Here is a 20,376-nt window from a genome sequence, read left to right on the forward strand (position 1 = left end):
AAAATCAATTTTCATATATGATTTTTAATTTGTATCATATTTGATACACCAGGTCTTAATGGTCCGTTTTTTCTTTTTTTAACAAATAAAAACATATACAACTAATGTGTTGTAATTCATTAAACTTCAAAACATTAAACATAGAAAATAACTTTTTCTTCAGGCAGCAATAAAAAATCCACCAATGAAACCTTGGAAGCGTTAAGTAAACGTACAAAATTAATTTTCATCACGCTTTTACTTATTTATTTATTTATAACATTAACCCAATATTCAATCATGATACAGCAGACTGAAAATACAATATAGGTTAGTTTTTTTTAATTACAGTTTTTATTTATTGTACTTATTTATTTTTATTTATCTTAGTGGGCTGACACAGGACCAGGGCACCGCAATTTCGTTCGTCCCATGTTTTTAACATGTGTTGTATGACAATAAAGAGACATTTGACCTTTGACCGTTGAGGTTATACATTTCTACTCTAAATATACCTAATCATGTCATTTAAACCTTAAATTAGTTTAAAGTTACCATCCAAGGCTGCATTTATTCATTGATTGACTGATTTTCCTGAATTGGACACCTGATAAACACCCACCCCTCTGTCCAAGACCATTGCTAAATAATTTTATAATAATAATAATAGCTTGGGACTAATTGTGATGTAAGATAAGTGACTTGTAACTTGTTACAGGGAGAGTGGAGGCTCTCTGCCTTGCACACTGCTGCTGAAAACCAAGCCTGCATGATCAGAGTCTCGGAACCACTGGCTCTGAGGCTCTGATCATGCAGGTTTGGTTTTCAGCAGTAGTGTGCAAGGCAAGTTACAATTAGTCCCAAGCTGTTTAATGAAGGTAAAAATGAAACATAAGGTAAATATCATGCATAGCTGTGTGCTACTCTTATCAGAGCGGCTAGCAACGGTTTGTTTTACTTAGCAATGGTCTTGGACAGAGGGGATGGGTGTTTAGTTGTGCAATTTGATGAAAAAATCTTAAATAGGCTATAGCCACCTGGGACAGTAACTTTAAATAATAAGAAGACTGTATGTTGCTTTATGGAATGCATAATATATGAAATGCAATAAAATGACTATTGACAGATTTACAAAAAAAATTACCTTTTAAACCTGCTGTATCAAATTTGATACACACATTTTCAACACGGTTTTACTATAAAATAAGTTATTAAATATTAAATGATTTTACATTACATCAATGCAGTAACTGTTCCTATTCAAGTTTCAGTAAAAAAAAAAAAGTTTTTCTTACCATAATGTTTTCAAAATAGCCAAAAATATCCATGATAAAACACATGTGGGTCACTGATTGACGGTGGCCATTTTGGATGTCCCAAGTGAAGACCCCCTGGTGTATTAATTACTTCACCCTGGTGGATTATCTGACCATTACATGTATCTGATTGTATACATTAGGTTTTTCAAGGGGAAAAAAATCACAGTGAGGATATAGAGGTCTCAAAAACCCATGTATCAAATTTGATACAAAAGGTCATATAGGGTTAACAGTATTGTTGTTAAAGCAGAAGTAAGCGATCCGGTGGTTTTGGCTAACTTCTTGTCAGCCGATGGAGTTAGCAGTCCCCGCCCTCGTCTCTACGTCACCACATTCACGCGCATCCCTTGGCTGCACACACAGAGAGGACCGCCCCTTTATGCCGTTCTCTCTCCTCATTGGATAAAGGTTGTAGGATACAAGGAAAGTTTTCTCCTGGGCTTACAGCAGAGCAGAGTGACTGACAGACCCGTGTTTCAGACCAAACACTCTATAGAAGTGATTGCTGTCGGAAGATACAACTATTTAAGACTTATATTAACACAAACATTCACCTTACTTCTGCTTTAACTTTTTAGTTCTGCAGTGGTTTAGCATGGCCAGGAGAGCAAGAGCTTGTCAGAGTCAGACAATGAATAAGACATGTTGTATTTGTGCATTTGACCTGTGTTGACAGAACAATGATGAATTTCTCCACAGACCCCCTCCATGCTGGCGCTGACCCCCGGCAGAGGACCTGAATCTGGGGGAACCAAAGTCACCATTGTTGGAGAGAACCTGGGCGCCGGCAGCACGGTCAACGTCTACTTTGGTAATCAGACCTGCGAGCTGTTCAGGTGAGGCTGATGATAATATAACCACCTGATGCTAACCCTGACTCTACAGTAAGACTGTCCCCACACCGCACAATAACACACATCCAGTCGTCTCTGCTCCCTATGAAACACAGCAGGAGATTGCTCTATTTAAAGAAACACTCTTAAGACACAATTAAGTGTCTGTGTGTTCAAATGAAAAATCTCAACAGTGATTAGTGAGGAGGTTATGATACCACAGCGGTAGGTATTGTTGCCTGTGTATTTATAGATATCTATTTAAAGTTCAAAACGCCTCACATGGTAGGAGTCAGGAGTGTGAGGCGAGGAAGCCATTAGCTAGAGCACCCTCTAATTACAGTGTTCCATTCCTAATGTGTCTGTAACGAGGAGGAGATGGGACAGACTATAATGAATCCTCTCTCCTCTTGGTAATGTGCATGGTTCATAGCTGCGTGAAGTCAGGGATTTGCCTCTGCAGCAGTAACTGGGCAGTCACAATCAAAGGCATGAATAAATCCCTCCTTTGGTATTCCCAACAGGAGGACCATGTCGGAGATAGTGTGTTTCTCTGCACCATCAGTGATGGGAGCGGGGCCGGTGCAGGTCAATTTGAGTGTGGACCAGGCCAAAGTTCCAGGAAGTCTGTCCTTCGAGTACATAGAAGACCCCACGGTCCAGCGCATCGAGCCCCTGTGGAGCATTACCAGGTAACACTGAGCCATACGATGCTGCATAGATATAGAAACCAAGGTTACATCACAGTGTGCCACTTTCACACATCACAAATGGCTGCTGTTGCTGGCAAGTTGTGTCTCAATGTGTGATTTCAACAAGGCTCTTACATTCTCATGCATGAGACGCAAGTTTGGTGTTGGCTTGGATTGGGGAATTGTCTTCACAATCTGCAAATTACAGTTTGCATTTAGCAAATTTGGTGCAGAGGCTCCGGGTTGATTAGTGAGTCTAAGTAGGTGTGAACTGGAGCTTGAGCTGCTCTTCACATCGTCTTCTTCTCTGTTTCTGTCATCTGCACAGTCTCAATGGCATCATATCCCAGCTATTCAAGTGGTGAACACAGGTTGAACATTTGTCACAAGTTAAAAATCAGTTTTTTTTTATGAAGTATACGATCATTTGATTTACATCTGTGATACCCATACCCAAATGTAATACTGTATGTGCATATACTAAGTTTGACATACAGGAACATGAAAATACATGACAATATTGACATATATGTATGTGTTTACATTGTAGACATGTCACTTAGTCCATGCCAAGGCCTGTTAAAGCAGAAGTGAGTGATCCGGTCGTTTTCGCTAATGCTGCGTTCCAGGCAGGCTTTTGAAATCGTAAATTACAGCTTCAAGTCACAACTTACGACTTTGTAGCGTTTCAGGCAACCCACTCGTGTTTTTCCGACCTGTTTTACCGGTGAAAGTCACTTTAACGGCCACTCGTAACTTCCGACCGGTGAACTCGTACCAGATCGAACTGGTACCACTTCACGGTCGGAAAAATACGAGTTTCCTTGAACGCACCATAACAGTCCTCGTCGCTACGTCACCACATTCACGGCGTTCCTTGGCTGCACACACAGCCCTGCATGCCGTTCTCTCTCCTCATTGGATAAAAACTGTAGGATACGATAAATGTTTTCTCTTCGGCTCAGAGCAGAGCAGAGTGACTGACAGACCCGTGATTCAGACCAAACACTCTATGTAAGTGATTGCTGTCGGAAGATATAACTATTTAAGACTTATATTAACACAAATATATCACTCACTTCTGCTTTAATATATGTCGATATCATTAACAGTGGATTCCAAAAATTTGAGACCACTTTCCCACAACGATAGACATTATCAAAAAGAAATAAGACAAGGATGCATAAGCATAAAGAAATGTTATACATATGTCATTCTAATTACATTTCAAATCTAAATCACAGAAATATCATCTTATACTATATAACTAACAATTTGTAATATGTGTACTGTACATGTTGTAAATATGTATCATATATTCAGAGGGTGAATATATTAGACAGTAAAATAGGTGACATATATGACATGGTGACTTTTGATATGGAGACACATGTTCCATATACCGTATTACATTTCTGTATGGGTATACAGTACAACCACTATGGGACCATACAACCTGTTAATCAGTGTCTCAGGTAACATGGAGAGAAATGTCAAGAACTGAGGTGTTGTTGTCAGTTGTAACAAGGCCGTTGATTATACCTAACCTGTGATCACAACACGGTGTTTTATCTAATCCAATGGGAATTACGCTCAGTTTAATAATTGAAATTCACTTCATGGATTTTACATGAAACAAAGCAGTTTGAAGCCACTAATATTGCAATAAGAGTGAATGTGACACATAAACATCACTATCAGAGCTGAATGGTGTAGTAACCTGTATTCTCACTAAATAAAAGATGGCACTTAATGTGGGTTCGGGTGGGATTACCCAGCACTACGTCCCTGCAGATTAGACTTCAGAGAGACACCCTGGCCCACAGCCTAGTGACAGGAGGAGCTTTGTGGAGCTGCAATCAAGAGCCTTCATCATGAATGTGCAGTCCCACTATGTGGCCCTACAAGCTTAGGTAGCCTTTGAAGTGTGAGAAGAGAAGGACTGGCACTCTGTCAGACTCACTCGACTGGCCATTTTTTTTTTTTTTTTACATTTTCCCTCCTTTCTCTCTCTTGTGTGTTTCTCCTGTTTGTCTCTCCTTGTCTGCTTCTCATTTCACTCTTCTGTTTCTGAACATTACGCTGGTGCTCAGGTTATGCAAAGATGAGAGAGAGTTGTTTATTTTAATCACTTCTAGTGCAGATATGTAAACAAGCAGCACCTGTATTCATGCTATGCCAGCCTCACAGTCATGGATGAATATAAAATAGCAGCCAGCTGGTTCCCCGTTTGATCTGGCTCTTCTGCCCAATAACAAAGAGCGAGCTCCCATGCCAGCTATATCTCCTCAAACCTGCATTAATGCAGCTCCTCTGGAAAATGTATGCCTGCATGTGAATATGTATGCGTGTGACTGACCAATAATTCATCTTACTTCCAAACAGTGGACACACCACCCTGACAGTGACTGGGACCAACCTGGACGTGGTTCAGGAGCCGCGGGTCAGAGTCAAATACGCTGGCCACGAGTCTGTCAATGTGAGTGTGACAGCTGCTAAAATACTGCACTCAGCCTTTATTGACGTTACTTACTCAAACTGATAGAAAATGGCACAGTGAAGCTGTTCTTTATTGATAGGTTGCCCAGGAGTATAACGAGGTACATTTACATTCGTGGTCAATGTACTAGCTTTTGTTTTTTTCATTTACTGAACCGTGCAGAGATTATTTAAATGTACCCAAAAGCATTTATATAGTTTTACACACAAATGTTCAGAGACTGTTTAGTTTTAGGTGGTCAAAACTGCAGAAGTCAGACAAACATCCTGACAATGTACCAGACAGAAGTGCAAGATGCATAGTAAATTGACACTTGTCTGAATACTTAAATATGTCCGTGAAGGTTCTCAGTCATCCAGGTCATCTTATTCTTGTGGAGTTTTAGTAAAAAGACGTTTCACTCCTCATCCAAGAGGCTTCTTCAGTTCTGAGACTAATGCAAGAAACCCAGGTATTTAAAGCAGAAGTAAGCAGAATGTTTGTGTTAATATAAGTCTTAAATAGTTATATCTTCCGACAGCAATCACTTCTATAGAGTGTTTGGTCTGAAACACGGGTCTGTCAGTCACTCTGCTCTGCTGTAAGCCCAGGAGAAAACTTCTTGTATACTTCCTTGTATCCTACAACCTTTATCCAATGAGGAGAGAGAACGGCATAAAGGGGCGGTCCTCTCTGTGTGTGCAGCCAAGGGATGCGCGTGAATGTGGTGACGTAGGGACGAGGACCAATAGATCCATGAAGAGGGCGGGGACTGCTAACTCCATCGGCTGACAGGAAGTTAGCCAAAACCACCGGATCGCTTACTTCTGCTTTAAACCCAGAGTGGGTGGTCCTATGTTTGGTCTCTGGTGAAACCAAATTCACATGACCACACTAGGGGTGACTAGGGGTCACATGTCTCCAGGTACCCATCTGGGTTTCTTGCATTAGTCTCAGAACTGAAGAAGCCTTTTGGATGAATACTTAAATAGTTTTATGAAATGTCATGGTTGTCATAAATGCGAAGCCACATATAATATATAGAATGGTTCATCCCAAAATGAGATTTTCAAAAACCTGGCGTGGAGAAAGCACTCTGTTTTGGGAGGTGATTTATGGTGCTGATTCTTCTTGCCTAAGCTCCTCAGGCAGGTTGCCTCAAAGTGATTGATTGTTTCCAAAGTGTTGGGTCCCTGATGGCGAGAGTCCAGTTACCTGACTGGTTCAAAGTTTTCCACTTTGGAGCAGTCAGAGAATGGCCTGAGGATTTGAGGCTGCACACTGGCTGAAGGAGGGTCGAATATTCTGGAGGGGACTTTTGGCTCGACCTTGAAAGAGCTCAATAATAAAAAAAAATCAATTCTAAAAAGGTAGCTAGTGAAGTGATGCCAGGGATGGAGCGATATGTTTGTTTGTTTGTACCAGAGAGAGACTTTAAAGACACTGTTTACTGAGGCTGAAATAAAGACAGAAGACAAGGTAAATATGATATGAAAGAGAAATGGCCCATTCTACCGTTGGGGGAAATTGTAAAAAATGATCTTAGCTGCGGGTAGAAAAGTTTAGAGCAGTTTCAATTGATCAATTTGTTTCTTTCTAGGTTTCAGTGTGTATATCTGTACTGTTGGAAAATATATAACACTTAAAGATGATACAAAGTGAGCTGTAAACATTAAGGGAAAAAAGATTAGGGGAATTACAAAGTTTAAATGTATTGAGGAAGGTTTTTGTGTGTAGACAATGTTGGTATGGGCCAAATAAATAGCGTCTTAATGATGCCAGCCAGAATTTGAGCCAGTCAATTAAAACTGCATGTTCTGCAGTGTCACTGGCAGGACTGAGATCTGAAGGGATTAAAGCCGAACTTTCACCCGCATCAGCTGCTAAAAGAGGGTCACTGGTAATTTTAATGAGGGCAGTGTCTTTATCACGCTTATCTCGAAAACATAACTGGATCTGATTAAAAAAAATGTTTTGAAACACAAAAGCAGTTAATTGACTTGAAACAACTTTGTGTGAAACCTTAGATAAAAATGGAAGCTTAGAAATTGGCCTGGAGCGGGTGGAATTTATGGGAAAAGCTTGATTATGAGGAGATGGAGGAGCTGCAGAAAAAGAAGGAAACATGCTAATTGAAGAGGTTGCTGACGAATAGCCGTACTAATAATGGACAACTGGTTTTAAGCCTCTCAGTGATTGACCTAATATGAGGTATGCGCCATGCTCTGTAGATAGACCCTGTTTACATAACACTGATTTACATAAGAGGTATTTTAATCAAGCTAATGGTCTGTTTCATTTGGTCGTCCATCAATGGCCTCGTAACCTCTTTTGTGCGTGCTGGAGTGTTGTGGTGTTAAACCAGAAGCAAACACTATTGACTTTTATCTAGTTTTAAACAAAGTGCCATGAATAAGTTATACTTTTTACATCTTGATGTGTTTTTTTGACCATATATTTAAAGGGACAACGAGGAGTTTCTATTTGGTTATAAAAAAGTCTCACGTTAATGTGGATGAATCTATGTTACCACTTGTTAATGGGCCCATTTTTGATAAATATATCGCTTTGTCTCTATGGTTATTTTGTTATTATTAGTGGTGGCTCGTTATAGTTGTTTTGTTATGTCCTTGTTGTCTGCATTGTTATGTCGTTTATAATACTATGTTTTTCTGTCACTGTACTGTTTTTATGTTTTGGGACTCCGGATGGAAATTAGCATTGCTGCTATAATCCGGCACATTTACATGTTTTTATATGTTCATTGATGTGCACTGTCCCACCCAAATAAACAAATAAAGTAACTTTACTTTATTTGTAACTTTACTTTATTTGTTGGTGGGCGAGCCGACCAGCGTTTCTTTACTTTCGGTTTCGTGGCGAGTCATGAGAATAACGCCGCCAAATCGCCGTTTATGGTCGGAACTACGACGGTATGTGATCGTCTTCCAACCTCTGACTTTAATTCTTGATGAATGAAAACATGAGTCTGTCTTGCTCCGGTCAAAGAATTTCAGGGTGCGCGGAGGCTCATAAATGTAGTGTGAAAACACTTTGCTTTTCCAAAACTCCTCGTTGTCCCTTTAACCCTGTAAGACCCAGTGTTGCAGAATTACAACAATGTTGGTTATCCCCAAAAAACGTCTAATTTTTTTTTATTTTTTTTGGTTCAACCATATTAACATGATCATTGGGTCCTATAGTTTGTTCTCACATTGCGATTGGATTCAACATTTGTATATAAGTGCCCGCCCTCAGGTCAAGAAGTCACACAACCTCCAATTTTTTGATCGAGCAACATCCCTTCGATTCACTGGACTGGATTAATCTAATTCAAGTAAGTAAAATGCTTTGAATATTTTTTTTTGTGTTTATTACAATGTCTAGAACATGAACATATATAGTTTTTGTGGAAAATATGCCCTACATTTTATTTAGAGCTTGTTTTATAATTGTTGCAATATTACAACACTGGGTCAGAGTGGTAGCCAAAACATCCTGTTTTTGAGAGGAACTTCAATTGAAATTTTCACAATATAACTTTAAACTACACATGATTTACACATTCTAGCCTTCAGCCTTATATTGGATTACATGTTTACACATTTTTATTGTATTAGAAACTAAAGAGCAAAGATATATTGCCATATTTAAACATTTTAATTTACTTAATTTCTAACCACCTTCAACACTCAGTATTTTCTCCTTATCACAGAATGCAGGACTTTCTTACAAAGAAATTCAGTTTGTGCATGTCTGCCCTTTGTTTTAGTCTCTATTGATAAGAAAATGTTCCTAGCAATTCATAGTCAAAGCAGGGATGCTCCTGGTGCATCTGTGGCATTGTCCTGGAACAGGTGCTAATGTTCATGGATGTAAGGTGTGGTTGTAAGCTGGAGGCTACATGCATTTCCTATTACGATGATAATCACAGTCTCCAATAGGTCAATAGGTCAGTATTGTGTGACCAGTGAAATGTGTGAATAGGCTACTTCAGTGCAATTTGTAAACACTTCATAATGAAATCAGTCTCCCCACCACCCCATCTTTCCTGTTGGCCATCTAGAATCTAGTAAGCATGTGTGCTATTTGTATATACATTTGTTTCATTTTTATTTTTTCCATTTCAGAATGCCACCAGCAAGGCGAGATCATCGGTACAGCGTGCAGGATGTAATTGCCATCGTCCAAAACGGAGAGAGGACATTGGACATGTGGACATGGATTTCGACGACACTGATGCAAGTGACGAAGAATCCGATAGCGATGCCTGTGTGGACAAAGAAAACCAAGAACCTACTGATTGCCCAGCCAATGTGGACATTGAGCCCCAATCAAACAAACACATCATGCCCCGTGACAGATGTCGCAGGCAAAAAAAAAAAGATTTTATCAGTCCCAATACTGATTTTTCTGGTCCAGCTCTCACTGATGATGTCAACTCCCTCCTCACACCACTGCAACTACTTCCAAAAGTTTGTGTCAGAAGACATGGTTGAAGCTGTGGCAACAAATACGAATGAGTACATCATTCAAAAAGGTATACTAATACCCAAAGCAAGTGTGATGCTGTGAGACTGGGTTAGATGTCTGCCTCTGTTTTTCAGAGGACAAGAACTGCTTCTGGGACTATCACTGTAAATAATATAAATAAATGTCAAAGTTCTTCTTGTTGGAATAAATGACTCTTCATAACAACATGACTGAGATTATTATTCATGTTATATACTGGCTTGGGAAAAGCTAAACCCTGCAAATGAATCCTTAGTTCTGTATTGCTGTTCAGACAATGAGTGGAAATACAGGAGATTCTGCTCCCCATTAAGCCCAACGTTGCAATATTACAACATTTCCGTAAAACCTTACTAAAACATAAAAATTTTGAAAACACTCCATTTTCAGCCCCAAAGGCCTCCTACAACAACATCTGAATGGTTGAAAAAAATTTTTTTGGCGTTTTTCTATATTTGGGTTTTACAGGGTTAAAAGGGATGAAGGATTAGACATGCATGTCAGAGGAACAAGGTGAGGAAACATTAACAGCAGCCATAGGCTTAAATGTTGAACTTATTGATTGAGTGGTTTACCCTGGGCTGGAGGAGACCAAAGCACCCTGAACGACTGACACTGAAGGAATCCTTGGAGGTTACAACTATTTTCCCATCACCAAAATTGTTTTGTTATCTTTTGAATGAGAGTGGCAGAAAACTTCACATTGTGTTCAAATGAATGTAGAATTTGAGTAATACTAAATGGCTACACAAGATTCATAACATCAAAACTTTAAAATGAATGAAATGAGGCATCTGTTGAAAAGTATTCCACAAAGGTTTGGTTTTTAGATTTTAAAAAAATGCATAAAGCCTGTAGTCTATTTACCTTATTTTAAAACGAATATATTCCCTTGAGATGATACAGTATTACCAATAAGGTGGAAAAAAATATTTTCAGGGTAAAATATTGACTCCTGAATTGCCTGGAGAAATATCAATTTTTACTTTTTTATTTAATTACTGTGTAAAGAGATTAATTATCTAATATGCAGTTATTAATACAGCTACAAACAATTATGTGAGGCATTAAATGTGTGTATTTTTCAGAATCTGTCACATTAGGTGTGGTTGTGGGAACTGTGTGTAACTTGTCCACCTGACCTGACTCCTCTGCAGGTTTGCAAAGTGCTGAACACAACCACCATCAGCTGCTTCGCCCCCTCCCTGAAGGCCGAGTTCAACACAGACCAGGAGACCATCAAACATGTGGACGAGTTTGGCTTTGTCTTCAACAACGTCCAAGCTTTGCTTACATACAACAACACAAGCTTTGTCTACTACCCCAACCCTTACCTGGAGCCGCTCAGCCTATCAGGAGTCCTGGAGCAGAAACCTGGAGCTCCCATCATACTCAAAGTACGTTTTAATTCCCTGCAGTAAATAAGAGAGATGTAAGGTGAGCCTGAGAGCTCAACACTTATAAGTAGACAAATGCGCAACAAATTCAGAGAACATCATTATTTTGACAACACATCAGGAGCTCCACAGAGAATAGTTTGGAGCCTATAAGAATTTAGCATCAACAAGGACGCTGAATGTGCAGTATAGGAGATACAGTATTCATCAGTCTTGTTTAACGTCTGCTATGCCATGTCCTCATTACTGTAATCCCCCACGCTTCTTAATGATCAGTACAATCCTATTTTCTTCCCGATTAGTAATGCTACACATTAACCTTCCTAAAAATCAGTGTATCACAACTTTAACATCATTTCTTAGTAATTATACTAATGCCTCAAAATCACATGGTAATAATTTTTGGAGGGTATTATAAGATAATTGCTTAAAAATCTGATCAACGACACCAAAAATTTGGAGCCAGCAGACAGAGTCCCAAAAGGGTAAAGGAACTGCAACACTGCAATTGCTGGAAAGCAGCTGATTGTGTTTTTGTGTGATGCAGTTAAATTACAGTTCAGTCTGAGGCCTCCAACCAAAACCTCTTTTCCACAACTGCGTGGTCTTAATATGTGTTTTCTCTTTGATGACATATTGTTGTTTTGTGCAGTTATTTGCAGTGTTTTGCTTCTGTGACTGTGTTGCAGGGACGCAACCTTGTACCATCTGCATCTGGTGGAGCAAGGCTGAATTACACGGTGCTGATCGGGGATACGCCCTGTTCTCTCACTGTGTCCGACACTCAGTTACTCTGCGAACCACCAAACCTCACAGGGCAGCACAAAGTCCTGGTCAGTCTGATGCACGTTCTGTCTGTCTGTCTGTCTGTCTGTCTGTCTGTCTGTCTGTCTGTCTGTCTGTCTGTCTGTCTGTCTGTTTCTGATTTGCTGTCTGTGTGGATGTGGGTCACTGTCTCTGGGTCAGTGTTTGTCTGTACGTCACTGTGTTGTGGGTCACGGACAGGCTTTCATTAAGTCGCTGTCTTTCTGTCATTGTCTGTCATTCATGGTCTGCTAGGTTCCCAATTACAGCCCACTGCCCCCAAGAATTATTGACAGGCACTCAACTTGCAATTAATCTGTTAAAAGAAAACTAAGCTGGTGTGCCAACTTGTTTTGTTCAAAGGCAGTTGTTCAAGAAAATCTCCATTGTACTTGCCAATTTAATTCTTCATCAACAATGTTTTGATGATTTGAGGATTTTCAACATTGTTTGAAGCCCAGTGTTTGTAGCCAAATTAGTATTATTGTCATTTCTCTAGGTTCAAGTTGGAGGACTCCACATCTCCCCAGGAGAAGTTCACATCCGCTCTGACAGCCTCCTCACCCTTCCTGCTATCTTCAGCATCGCAGCTGGAGGAGGTCTGCTCCTCATCATCGTCATCATAGTCCTGCTGGCCTACAGGCGCAAGTCACATGAGAACGACCTCACTTTGAAACGACTGCAGATGCAGATGGACAATCTGGAGTCCCGGGTGGCTCTGGAGTGCAAGGAGGGTGAGTGAGACTCATTATCAACCCTATTGATTAAAACACTAAACATCTACACTGTAACTGTATCACACTGCCATCTGTTGAGTACTGATGTTCTGACTGATGAACCTTGTTTAAGAAAACGATTTAGACTTATTTAATAAGATTCACTGTCTGAGTGTAGGACTAGCAGAATGACAGGCTGAGAGCTCATTAATGATAGAAAATTGTGAATCTGTTTGCCTTTTACATTTTTGCTTACACAGGGCCAACAACACAGTTATAATAATAGAACAAAATCTGTCACACTATAACTCTTTCAATCCATATCAAGTAAAATGTCGATTTCACAACCAAGCCAAACATTCAGTATACAGTACAAATACATTATAAACCATAATTCTTAAAGCGATTAGATGTTTTAAGGAAATATGGCCTTCAAATTTAGAGAAAAAAAAAATTGGAACAAGCCTAGGAAAAAATAAGTAATTTCCCTGTGATATTGTGCAGCCTTTGCAGAGCTACAGACTGACATCAACGAGTTAACAAGTGATCTGGACAGAGCTGGCATCCCCTACCTGGACTATCGCACTTACTCCATGAGGGTTCTCTTCCCAGGCATTGATGATCACCCTGTGCTCCGAGAACTGGAGGTGAGGAACCCTGAAGCGGGGCTGCACTACTTGAATCCAGTTTCAGCATTTTTTTCTGACATCTTGACCTTCAGGCTCCCGGCTCCAAAACGAAATTGATTTTGGCTTGTTGGCAAGTGCTGTCAAACTGCTCTCGAGCTGAGCAGTGTGAGCAAATGTCAGTCTACTCACTGTGGTTTGAGCTCTGTTTAATGGTGTCCACACCAGCTGAGCAGAGTTTGATGCCTTGCCCAGTTCCTTAGTCATGCACCTGTGTGGAGTAAAACTTTTCTTGGCCCTGTCCATTGCACTTTGTCTAACTTCTTAAATGCAAAGATTCCAAACACGTGCTTTTCCTTTGGATGGTCCTTCATTGTTGTGACTGCTTCATATGAGGATGTTATAAAGTGGTTGTGAAATGCACAACATCCTAACTCCAAACATTACTGATTGAGATGATGAGGGATGGAGCACAGCTTTTTAAAATCTACATTTCAGTTGAATTTGAAAGAAAATCCTCACACATATTATTATTTAAGATAAGTACGGTTCACTGACTGTTTTGTCAAAGAAGTTTGGAGACATTTTCTTTTGCTCTGAGTTGGTCTAATCCACATCTAGATACCTCAGGACCTCATGTTGCCTCCCACTCAACAGAACCTGGTGTTAATATTAACCTTGGATTCTCTCATTACTGGCTTTATCACTGATGCACTCCCTATAATTTTGAAGTTCTAAGGATGAACCACTTGCCTTTTCAATAATTGTAGAACAACTTGTCACGCAGTCAAGGTCAAAATTGGATTGGGTTGGTGTTGCAATGAGAGTTATTTTAATCATGGCGTTATTATGATCACAGTAATTAAGAGCTCCGAAGAGTCTTTAATTGCAGTTTTAGACGTCCTGACTTTTTCATCAAAGGAACACTTCCTTTATTTTTCATGTGATTGCCATTGGGGTGAGCCTGTAGCTGCATGAGCACTTCTGTTTTGCACACAGATGGTTTATGAGGATTTTGTGCATGTGTTTCAATGTGTCTTCATGTTCCTCCATCTATGTTATGACTTTTCTCATCACTGAGTGCATATTATCTAATGAGCATATGCATCTTTGCATATGTGTGTGTGTGTGTGTGTGTGCATGATGTGTATAGGTGCCGGGGAGTGGGCAGGCGAATGTGGAGAAAGCCTTGAAGCAGTTTGCTCAGCTGGTGAATAACAAGGTTTTCCTGCTGACATTCATCCGTACACTGGAGTTGCAGCGCTCTTTCTCCATGCGTGACCGCGGTTACGTCGCCTCCCTCATCATGACCGCTCTGCAGGGGCGGCTAGAGTACGCCACCGACATCCTCAAGCACCTGCTGTCAGACCTGATAGAACGCAACCTGGAGAGCAAGAACCACCCGAAACTACTGCTCCGCAGGTATTTAACCGTCAGTCAGAGAGTCACTACATAAAGACATTTCCTGCTCTTTACACATTGTGATAACGCTTGTAAATCTGAATAGTGTTCGTCTCTATGTTCAGCTGAATAATTCACTGTGAAAATAAATGCATATATTGCTGTAAAAATATGAGGAGACCATTAGGTAAAATTGAGACACATTTGTTGCAGGGAGTCACAGTTTTTGAGGATTATATTAGGTAACAATTATAACTCAATGAAATGGATTTCCCCTTGAATGAGGATATTACCATTTGTTTAAAAGTTTTAAAGTTATGCATACTACAGATAAGAAGTTTTAAAATTCACAAAGTGGTTCCGTATTCAAATCATGTAGCCTACTGACTATGCTTCAAACATCTATCCATTGGCTACAACATGCAGTATATCCATGTAATCCTATGACCTATGGCTATCACAGAACCAACGCGTAGCGGAAAAACTATTAATCTAATAAGATGTCTTTAGACTCAGGAACCCAGAACCCAGAGAGAAGTCACACATGCAAACTAGAAGCTAGAGGTGACCATGGTAACCACTGCATGACTGTGTCGTCCCAGTTCAAGCATCAAGCATTTTCCTTGAGAATTTGAGGGACCAAATTTTGACTTATTTCCTCCTGACAGAGAATTTGAATTTGAGGGTTCAGGTGTCACAATCCTGACCAGTTCTGATAACCCTGCTTATCTTTTGCCACAGATAATTCCTTAGTGCATTGTTCTTTCCAGCCCAGTTGCCGCACTTCTGATGGATGAGTAACTAGGCCAGCGAAGGAAAGCCCGCCTCTGTTCGGCTTTGTTTTGTGCAGCCGCGTGAAACAGCCGTTACAAGTGTGAGAAACACGGTGCACGAGCAGACAGGTGAAAGACAGGAGCGGTAAGAGTGATAGAGCAGGAGAGACCAGCAGAGGAAGAGAACCTAATGGGGAAGAGTGAGTGCAGCGGCGGCAGAGTTGTTGTCAGTCTGACTTATCTTCTGTGTGCCACTCATGAAACATTCAGCTGTAGCTCACGTTTCTTTTCCCCGTCACCTCCCCTTCTCTCGCCTCTCTCCTCCACCTCTGGTTATCTGCTGATTGTTTTCCCAGCGCTGAGACTGGCCTACTGAATGTTTCATGAGGGTTTTTTTTTTCTTTCTTTTTTTTTGTAAAAAGAGGGCTCTCTCAATCTGAAGCACACTCATTAAATATAAGGATGAGTTCACATGGGAGCCAGTACAACAAGAACTTGTTAGCCCAAACATGCTGCTCGTGCGGAAACACTCTAAAATTTAATGGGATGCCGTCAACATCTGAGTCAGTACAGGTTAGGGATGAGATGCCGGTAAGGTCAGAAAAGGAGTGACGGAGACAGCAGGTTAGAGAGAGAGAGACTGACTGGCTATAAAGCCATGAAAGGGCTTCTATGCCGTTTTAAAGGTGCTGTTACATGATTTAAAGGATTTACTACAGCAAAATCATAAAATCTTCCCATCTGGGCTCACGTAAAAAGTAGCTAAGTGCAGACACAGCAGTGAAGAAGACTTGGAAGTGGACCTCTAAGTTCTGCACATTTATGTCATGACCCAAATATGCTGAGCACCAGCAGCACTTAACGGCAGTATATCGGAGCGCGTGTCCTTTGAGACTGAGCGGCTGAGTAAGGATGTAATTCTCTGTAAACTCTCCATGTCATGTTTTTGGGCTTCAACAATATCAGGCTCTTCTGTGTCTTAAATTATAAAAGAATAATCAGAGCACTCCAGCTCTCCGCGGGACGTCTCTTGCTAACAAATGACTGTGCTTTCTTCTCGTCTCGCAGAACCGAGTCGGTGGCAGAGAAGATGCTGACAAATTGGTTTGCCTTCCTACTGCACAAATTTCTCAAGGTAAAAAACAAATCTTTATCACACCTCGCTGCTACAGGTGTCCATTAACATTGCACTGGTATCGATTTTGAAGTAGGCTTTAGTTGTAGCCGTGACTGTAACCGACAGGTTTTATGGACACTCGGTGGTAACCTATGGGGTCACATGTATCGCTGAGCTTTTGCCATTCAAAATGAAAGACAGCTCTGTGTTATTATGTTTGATGTCTTCCTGAGTCTGATGAATCCCAATCTGAGTCTGATGAATCCCAATCTCTCCCCCCCCCCCCCCCCCTGCGATGTCTTATTTTCCTTTCTCCCACCTTTCACTGTAATCCCCCCGGTTTCCCTTCCTAAACAAAGGAGTGTGCTGGCGAGCCTCTCTTCATGCTGTTCTGTGCCATCAAACAGCAAATGGAGAAGGGACCCATTGACTCCATCACGGGAGAGGCGCGCTATTCCCTCAGTGAGGACAAGCTCATCCGACAGCAGATTGAATACAAGACACTGGTGAGTCATAAAGACTTAAGGGGATGGAAAGAAAAAAAAATTGTCTGTATTAATTTTGTACATCTCCTGGCAAAGAACCATGACAGATCCACAGGAATGTGCCATGTGTTTTTGCTGTAGTTATGTGGATCCTTTGAGTGCTGTAATGGTGGAAATATCATGGCAACAGTGGGCAAATAATCTAACACTGCTAGATGTCCATCTCATTAAGCTCTGGGACCAAGTTTCTGGGACAAACAAATTAGGAATCAAGAGTTTAATGCCGACTCCCGCTAATCAGGGGGAGTCTCAATGATATGATCCACCATTGGAGGGAATTTGCAGGTTTAAAGGAGAATTCCGGTCATTTTTGACCCCTAAATCGTTGTCCTGATGGTCACCCAGTGTTGAGGGGGAGCAAAAAACGCGACTAAAATTGATGCAGGCAAACCAGAGTTCCACCATGGCTAGACGGAGCTAGGGATAGCCACAACGCTGACCTATAATTCTTTCAACCACAACAAACACTCAGAAAACAATCACATATCTATGGTACATGACTGGAATCCTTATGACACACCACTGAACTCATATAGACCCTTTCAGAGAGTATAAACAAAGACAGGTGTGGCTCATTAGAAAACGCTCTGGTACACTAAATGGAATGGAGCCTTAATTAGTATCCTTGGTAACACCTGTATTTGTTTATACTCTCTGAAACGGTCTATAGTGTAGAGTATAAACAGTATAAACTTTGTGTTTTTGCATGTAGTCCCTCACCTCAGACAGCTGAACTCTGAAACATCCTGGAAAGACATTACTATCCCATCACAGAGTGCCTGCTCTCCCCGCCACAGAAACAAACACTTTTTCCTTGTTGTGATGATTTCTTTACTAAAATAAACGGTGGAGCAGTGCAGTGGTAATGTCCAAAATATCTCTGACCGTCTATTTTTGTAAAGAAATTATCACAACAAGGAAGAAGTGTTTGTTTCTGTGGCGGGGAGAGCAGGTGCTCTGTGATCGGATAGTAATGTCTTTCCAGGATGAGTTCAGTGGTGTCATAAGGATTCCAGTCATGTACCATAGATATTTGATTGTTTTCTGAGTGTTTGTTGTGGTTGAAATAATTGCCCCCATAGGTTAGCGTTGTTGCTATCCCTAGCGCCGTCTGGCCATGGTGTAACTCTGGTTTGTCTGCATCAATTTTAGTCATTTTTAAGCGTTTTTTGCTCCCCCCAACACTGGGTGACCATCAGGACAACGATTTAGGGGTCAAAAATGACCGGATTTCTCCCTTAATGTCTTGCTAAATGACACAAGGAAACATCAAACAACCATCTTTAGAATTACTGGTTGACCTGTCTTTTTCTTTGAACCAGTGTTGGTTCTTTTGTTAAGGAATGAAGATATGTATGCTTGAACTGGTGGATAAAATCAAGAATACTGAGTGTATGCTGCTCAGTGAAGAGTAGGGAATGTGCCTGGTGAGGTAGGGGTTCCCACCAACACCCATCAGGATAACCTCCCCCTTGGGCTTTTGCTCCAAAGCAGGATGACACCTCTCTGATCGCCATGTCGGAGAGTCTGTGTCTCATTACTTGTTTAATGCCCCTGCTGGAGCTGCACAGCCACATCCTGGAGGTGTGAAATTACATTTCAGGCCAGGATCCCTCCACCAGGACAGTTCAGTAATGGTAATGAAAGGACTTTCCTAGCAAGCAACACCTCTCTCTCTCTCTCTCTCTCTCTCTTCTCTGTCTCTTTCTTTTTCTCTGACTCCCACCTACCTTCCCCTCCCTTCTCTCTCTTTCTCTGTCTATCCTGGATCCCCAGACGCTGAGCTGTGTGAACCCAGACAATGAGAACAGCCCAGAAATCCCTGTCAAGGTGCTCAACTGTGACACCATTACCCAGGTAAAAGAGAAGATCCTGGATGCCGTCTACAAGAACATGCCCTACTCACAGCGTCCGCGAGCTGCAGACATGGATCTAGGTGAGACTTCACTGGTGGATTGCATACTCTGCAAAACTATTAAATTCTACTTGTATTATAAAGTCTGACAGAAGAAAAAAAACACACAGAGAAAATGAACCGTGTCATATGATGTGTTGGAAAACTGACAAGAGGAGGAAAATACAGTTGGGAGTGGGCACAGCTGGGGAGTTATCACAGGTGTTTCATTGAAGACAAATGACATCAACAAAGGGCTCAACATCAGTTTCCGGAAGACAACCCCCTCCCCATGTCTGTTTACATCCCCAAATCAGAGCAACACTCTCCCACCCTGACGTTAAACCTTCTCGACAGCGCACCTACACTGAGGCTTACGCCCACAACATGTCATCCAATACTGAACGGCTTGGCACAAATCCAGCTGACATGCACCTTCAAAGGGAGTAAATAAGACACCTTGTCGCTAGTGGATGATATTGCTTCGGGTCTATAGTTTTATACCTTCGGGGACTTTTATAGGTTAGGGATTTGGGGGAGATCCGTTTTCCGTGCTGCTTTGGGCACCTTACATCCCACGAGGGCACCGAACTAACTTTTCCACTGGATGTTACCAATTTCTACTTATTCAGTTAGTCTGTTCTGTTCTAGGCAGCATGGCTCTCTGCTGCTGGGTGATCACTCTCATCTATCTGCTGAGAAGAATAGTTAGGGGAAGGTGGGGGGGGGGGGGTGCTTCAGGTGATGCATCGATCCTTTTTGTATTTCTGACTGTCGCTGTGCCACTTCAAAGTTTCATTCTTAAACCATATTGACCCATGAACAAGTGTTAACCTCCCTCCACCAGCCTCCTCCTCGCTCTCTTCTTTGTATTTATTATTTTCTTCCCAATAATACACTATTGATGCCTTCCACCAATTATATGGTAACAGCTTAATGGATTGTATCACGCCTTTGAAAGGCGGCCAGGGAAAGACTGAGTGAGCAAGTGAATCAGAGAGAGTACTGTCTGTGTGTGATCACTACACTGCACTAACAGAAGACATCCAATTGCACTTACGTGACCATGCAAAATATTAACTGGTAGTTAAAAAGCCCCAGCAGAGACTGCACCTCTCTGGAGAAGCAAACTAAAGACAAACCTGCTGGTGACATTCCAGCGCTCCACCATGGAGACAGGATGGTACGCTGCATGGCTGCTCAGCTGCAGACCGGAAGGCCCTCCAGAGAATCATACAGACAGACAGGAGGGAAAATCATCGGCTGTCCTCTGTCTTCAGGACATCTAA

General features: G+C 41.3%; 1 protein-coding gene across 1 annotated transcript in view; it reads left to right on the forward strand.

Annotated features, from left to right (window-relative positions):
* Positions 1-20,376, forward strand: part of LOC310986650 (plexin-A2-like) — a gene marked incomplete at its 3' end in the record, with an annotated part of 71,348 nt that overhangs the window by 42,804 nt on the left and 8,168 nt on the right. Inside the window, exons 14-24 of the mRNA XM_083972673.1 lie at positions 1,998-2,134; positions 2,656-2,823; positions 5,209-5,302; positions 10,972-11,211; positions 11,901-12,044; positions 12,515-12,749; positions 13,236-13,378; positions 14,511-14,779; positions 16,600-16,666; positions 17,008-17,154; positions 18,970-19,129. Coding sequence (XP_083828799.1) covers positions 1,998-2,134; positions 2,656-2,823; positions 5,209-5,302; positions 10,972-11,211; positions 11,901-12,044; positions 12,515-12,749; positions 13,236-13,378; positions 14,511-14,779; positions 16,600-16,666; positions 17,008-17,154; positions 18,970-19,129 — 1,804 coding nt within the window. The remainder of the gene's footprint in view (positions 1-1,997; positions 2,135-2,655; positions 2,824-5,208; positions 5,303-10,971; positions 11,212-11,900; positions 12,045-12,514; positions 12,750-13,235; positions 13,379-14,510; positions 14,780-16,599; positions 16,667-17,007; positions 17,155-18,969; positions 19,130-20,376) is intronic.

This window comes from Trachurus trachurus (assembly GCF_905171665.1).
Source record: "Trachurus trachurus genome assembly, chromosome: 5".
In the NCBI taxonomy this organism is placed as follows: Eukaryota; Metazoa; Chordata; class Actinopteri; order Carangiformes; family Carangidae; genus Trachurus; species Trachurus trachurus.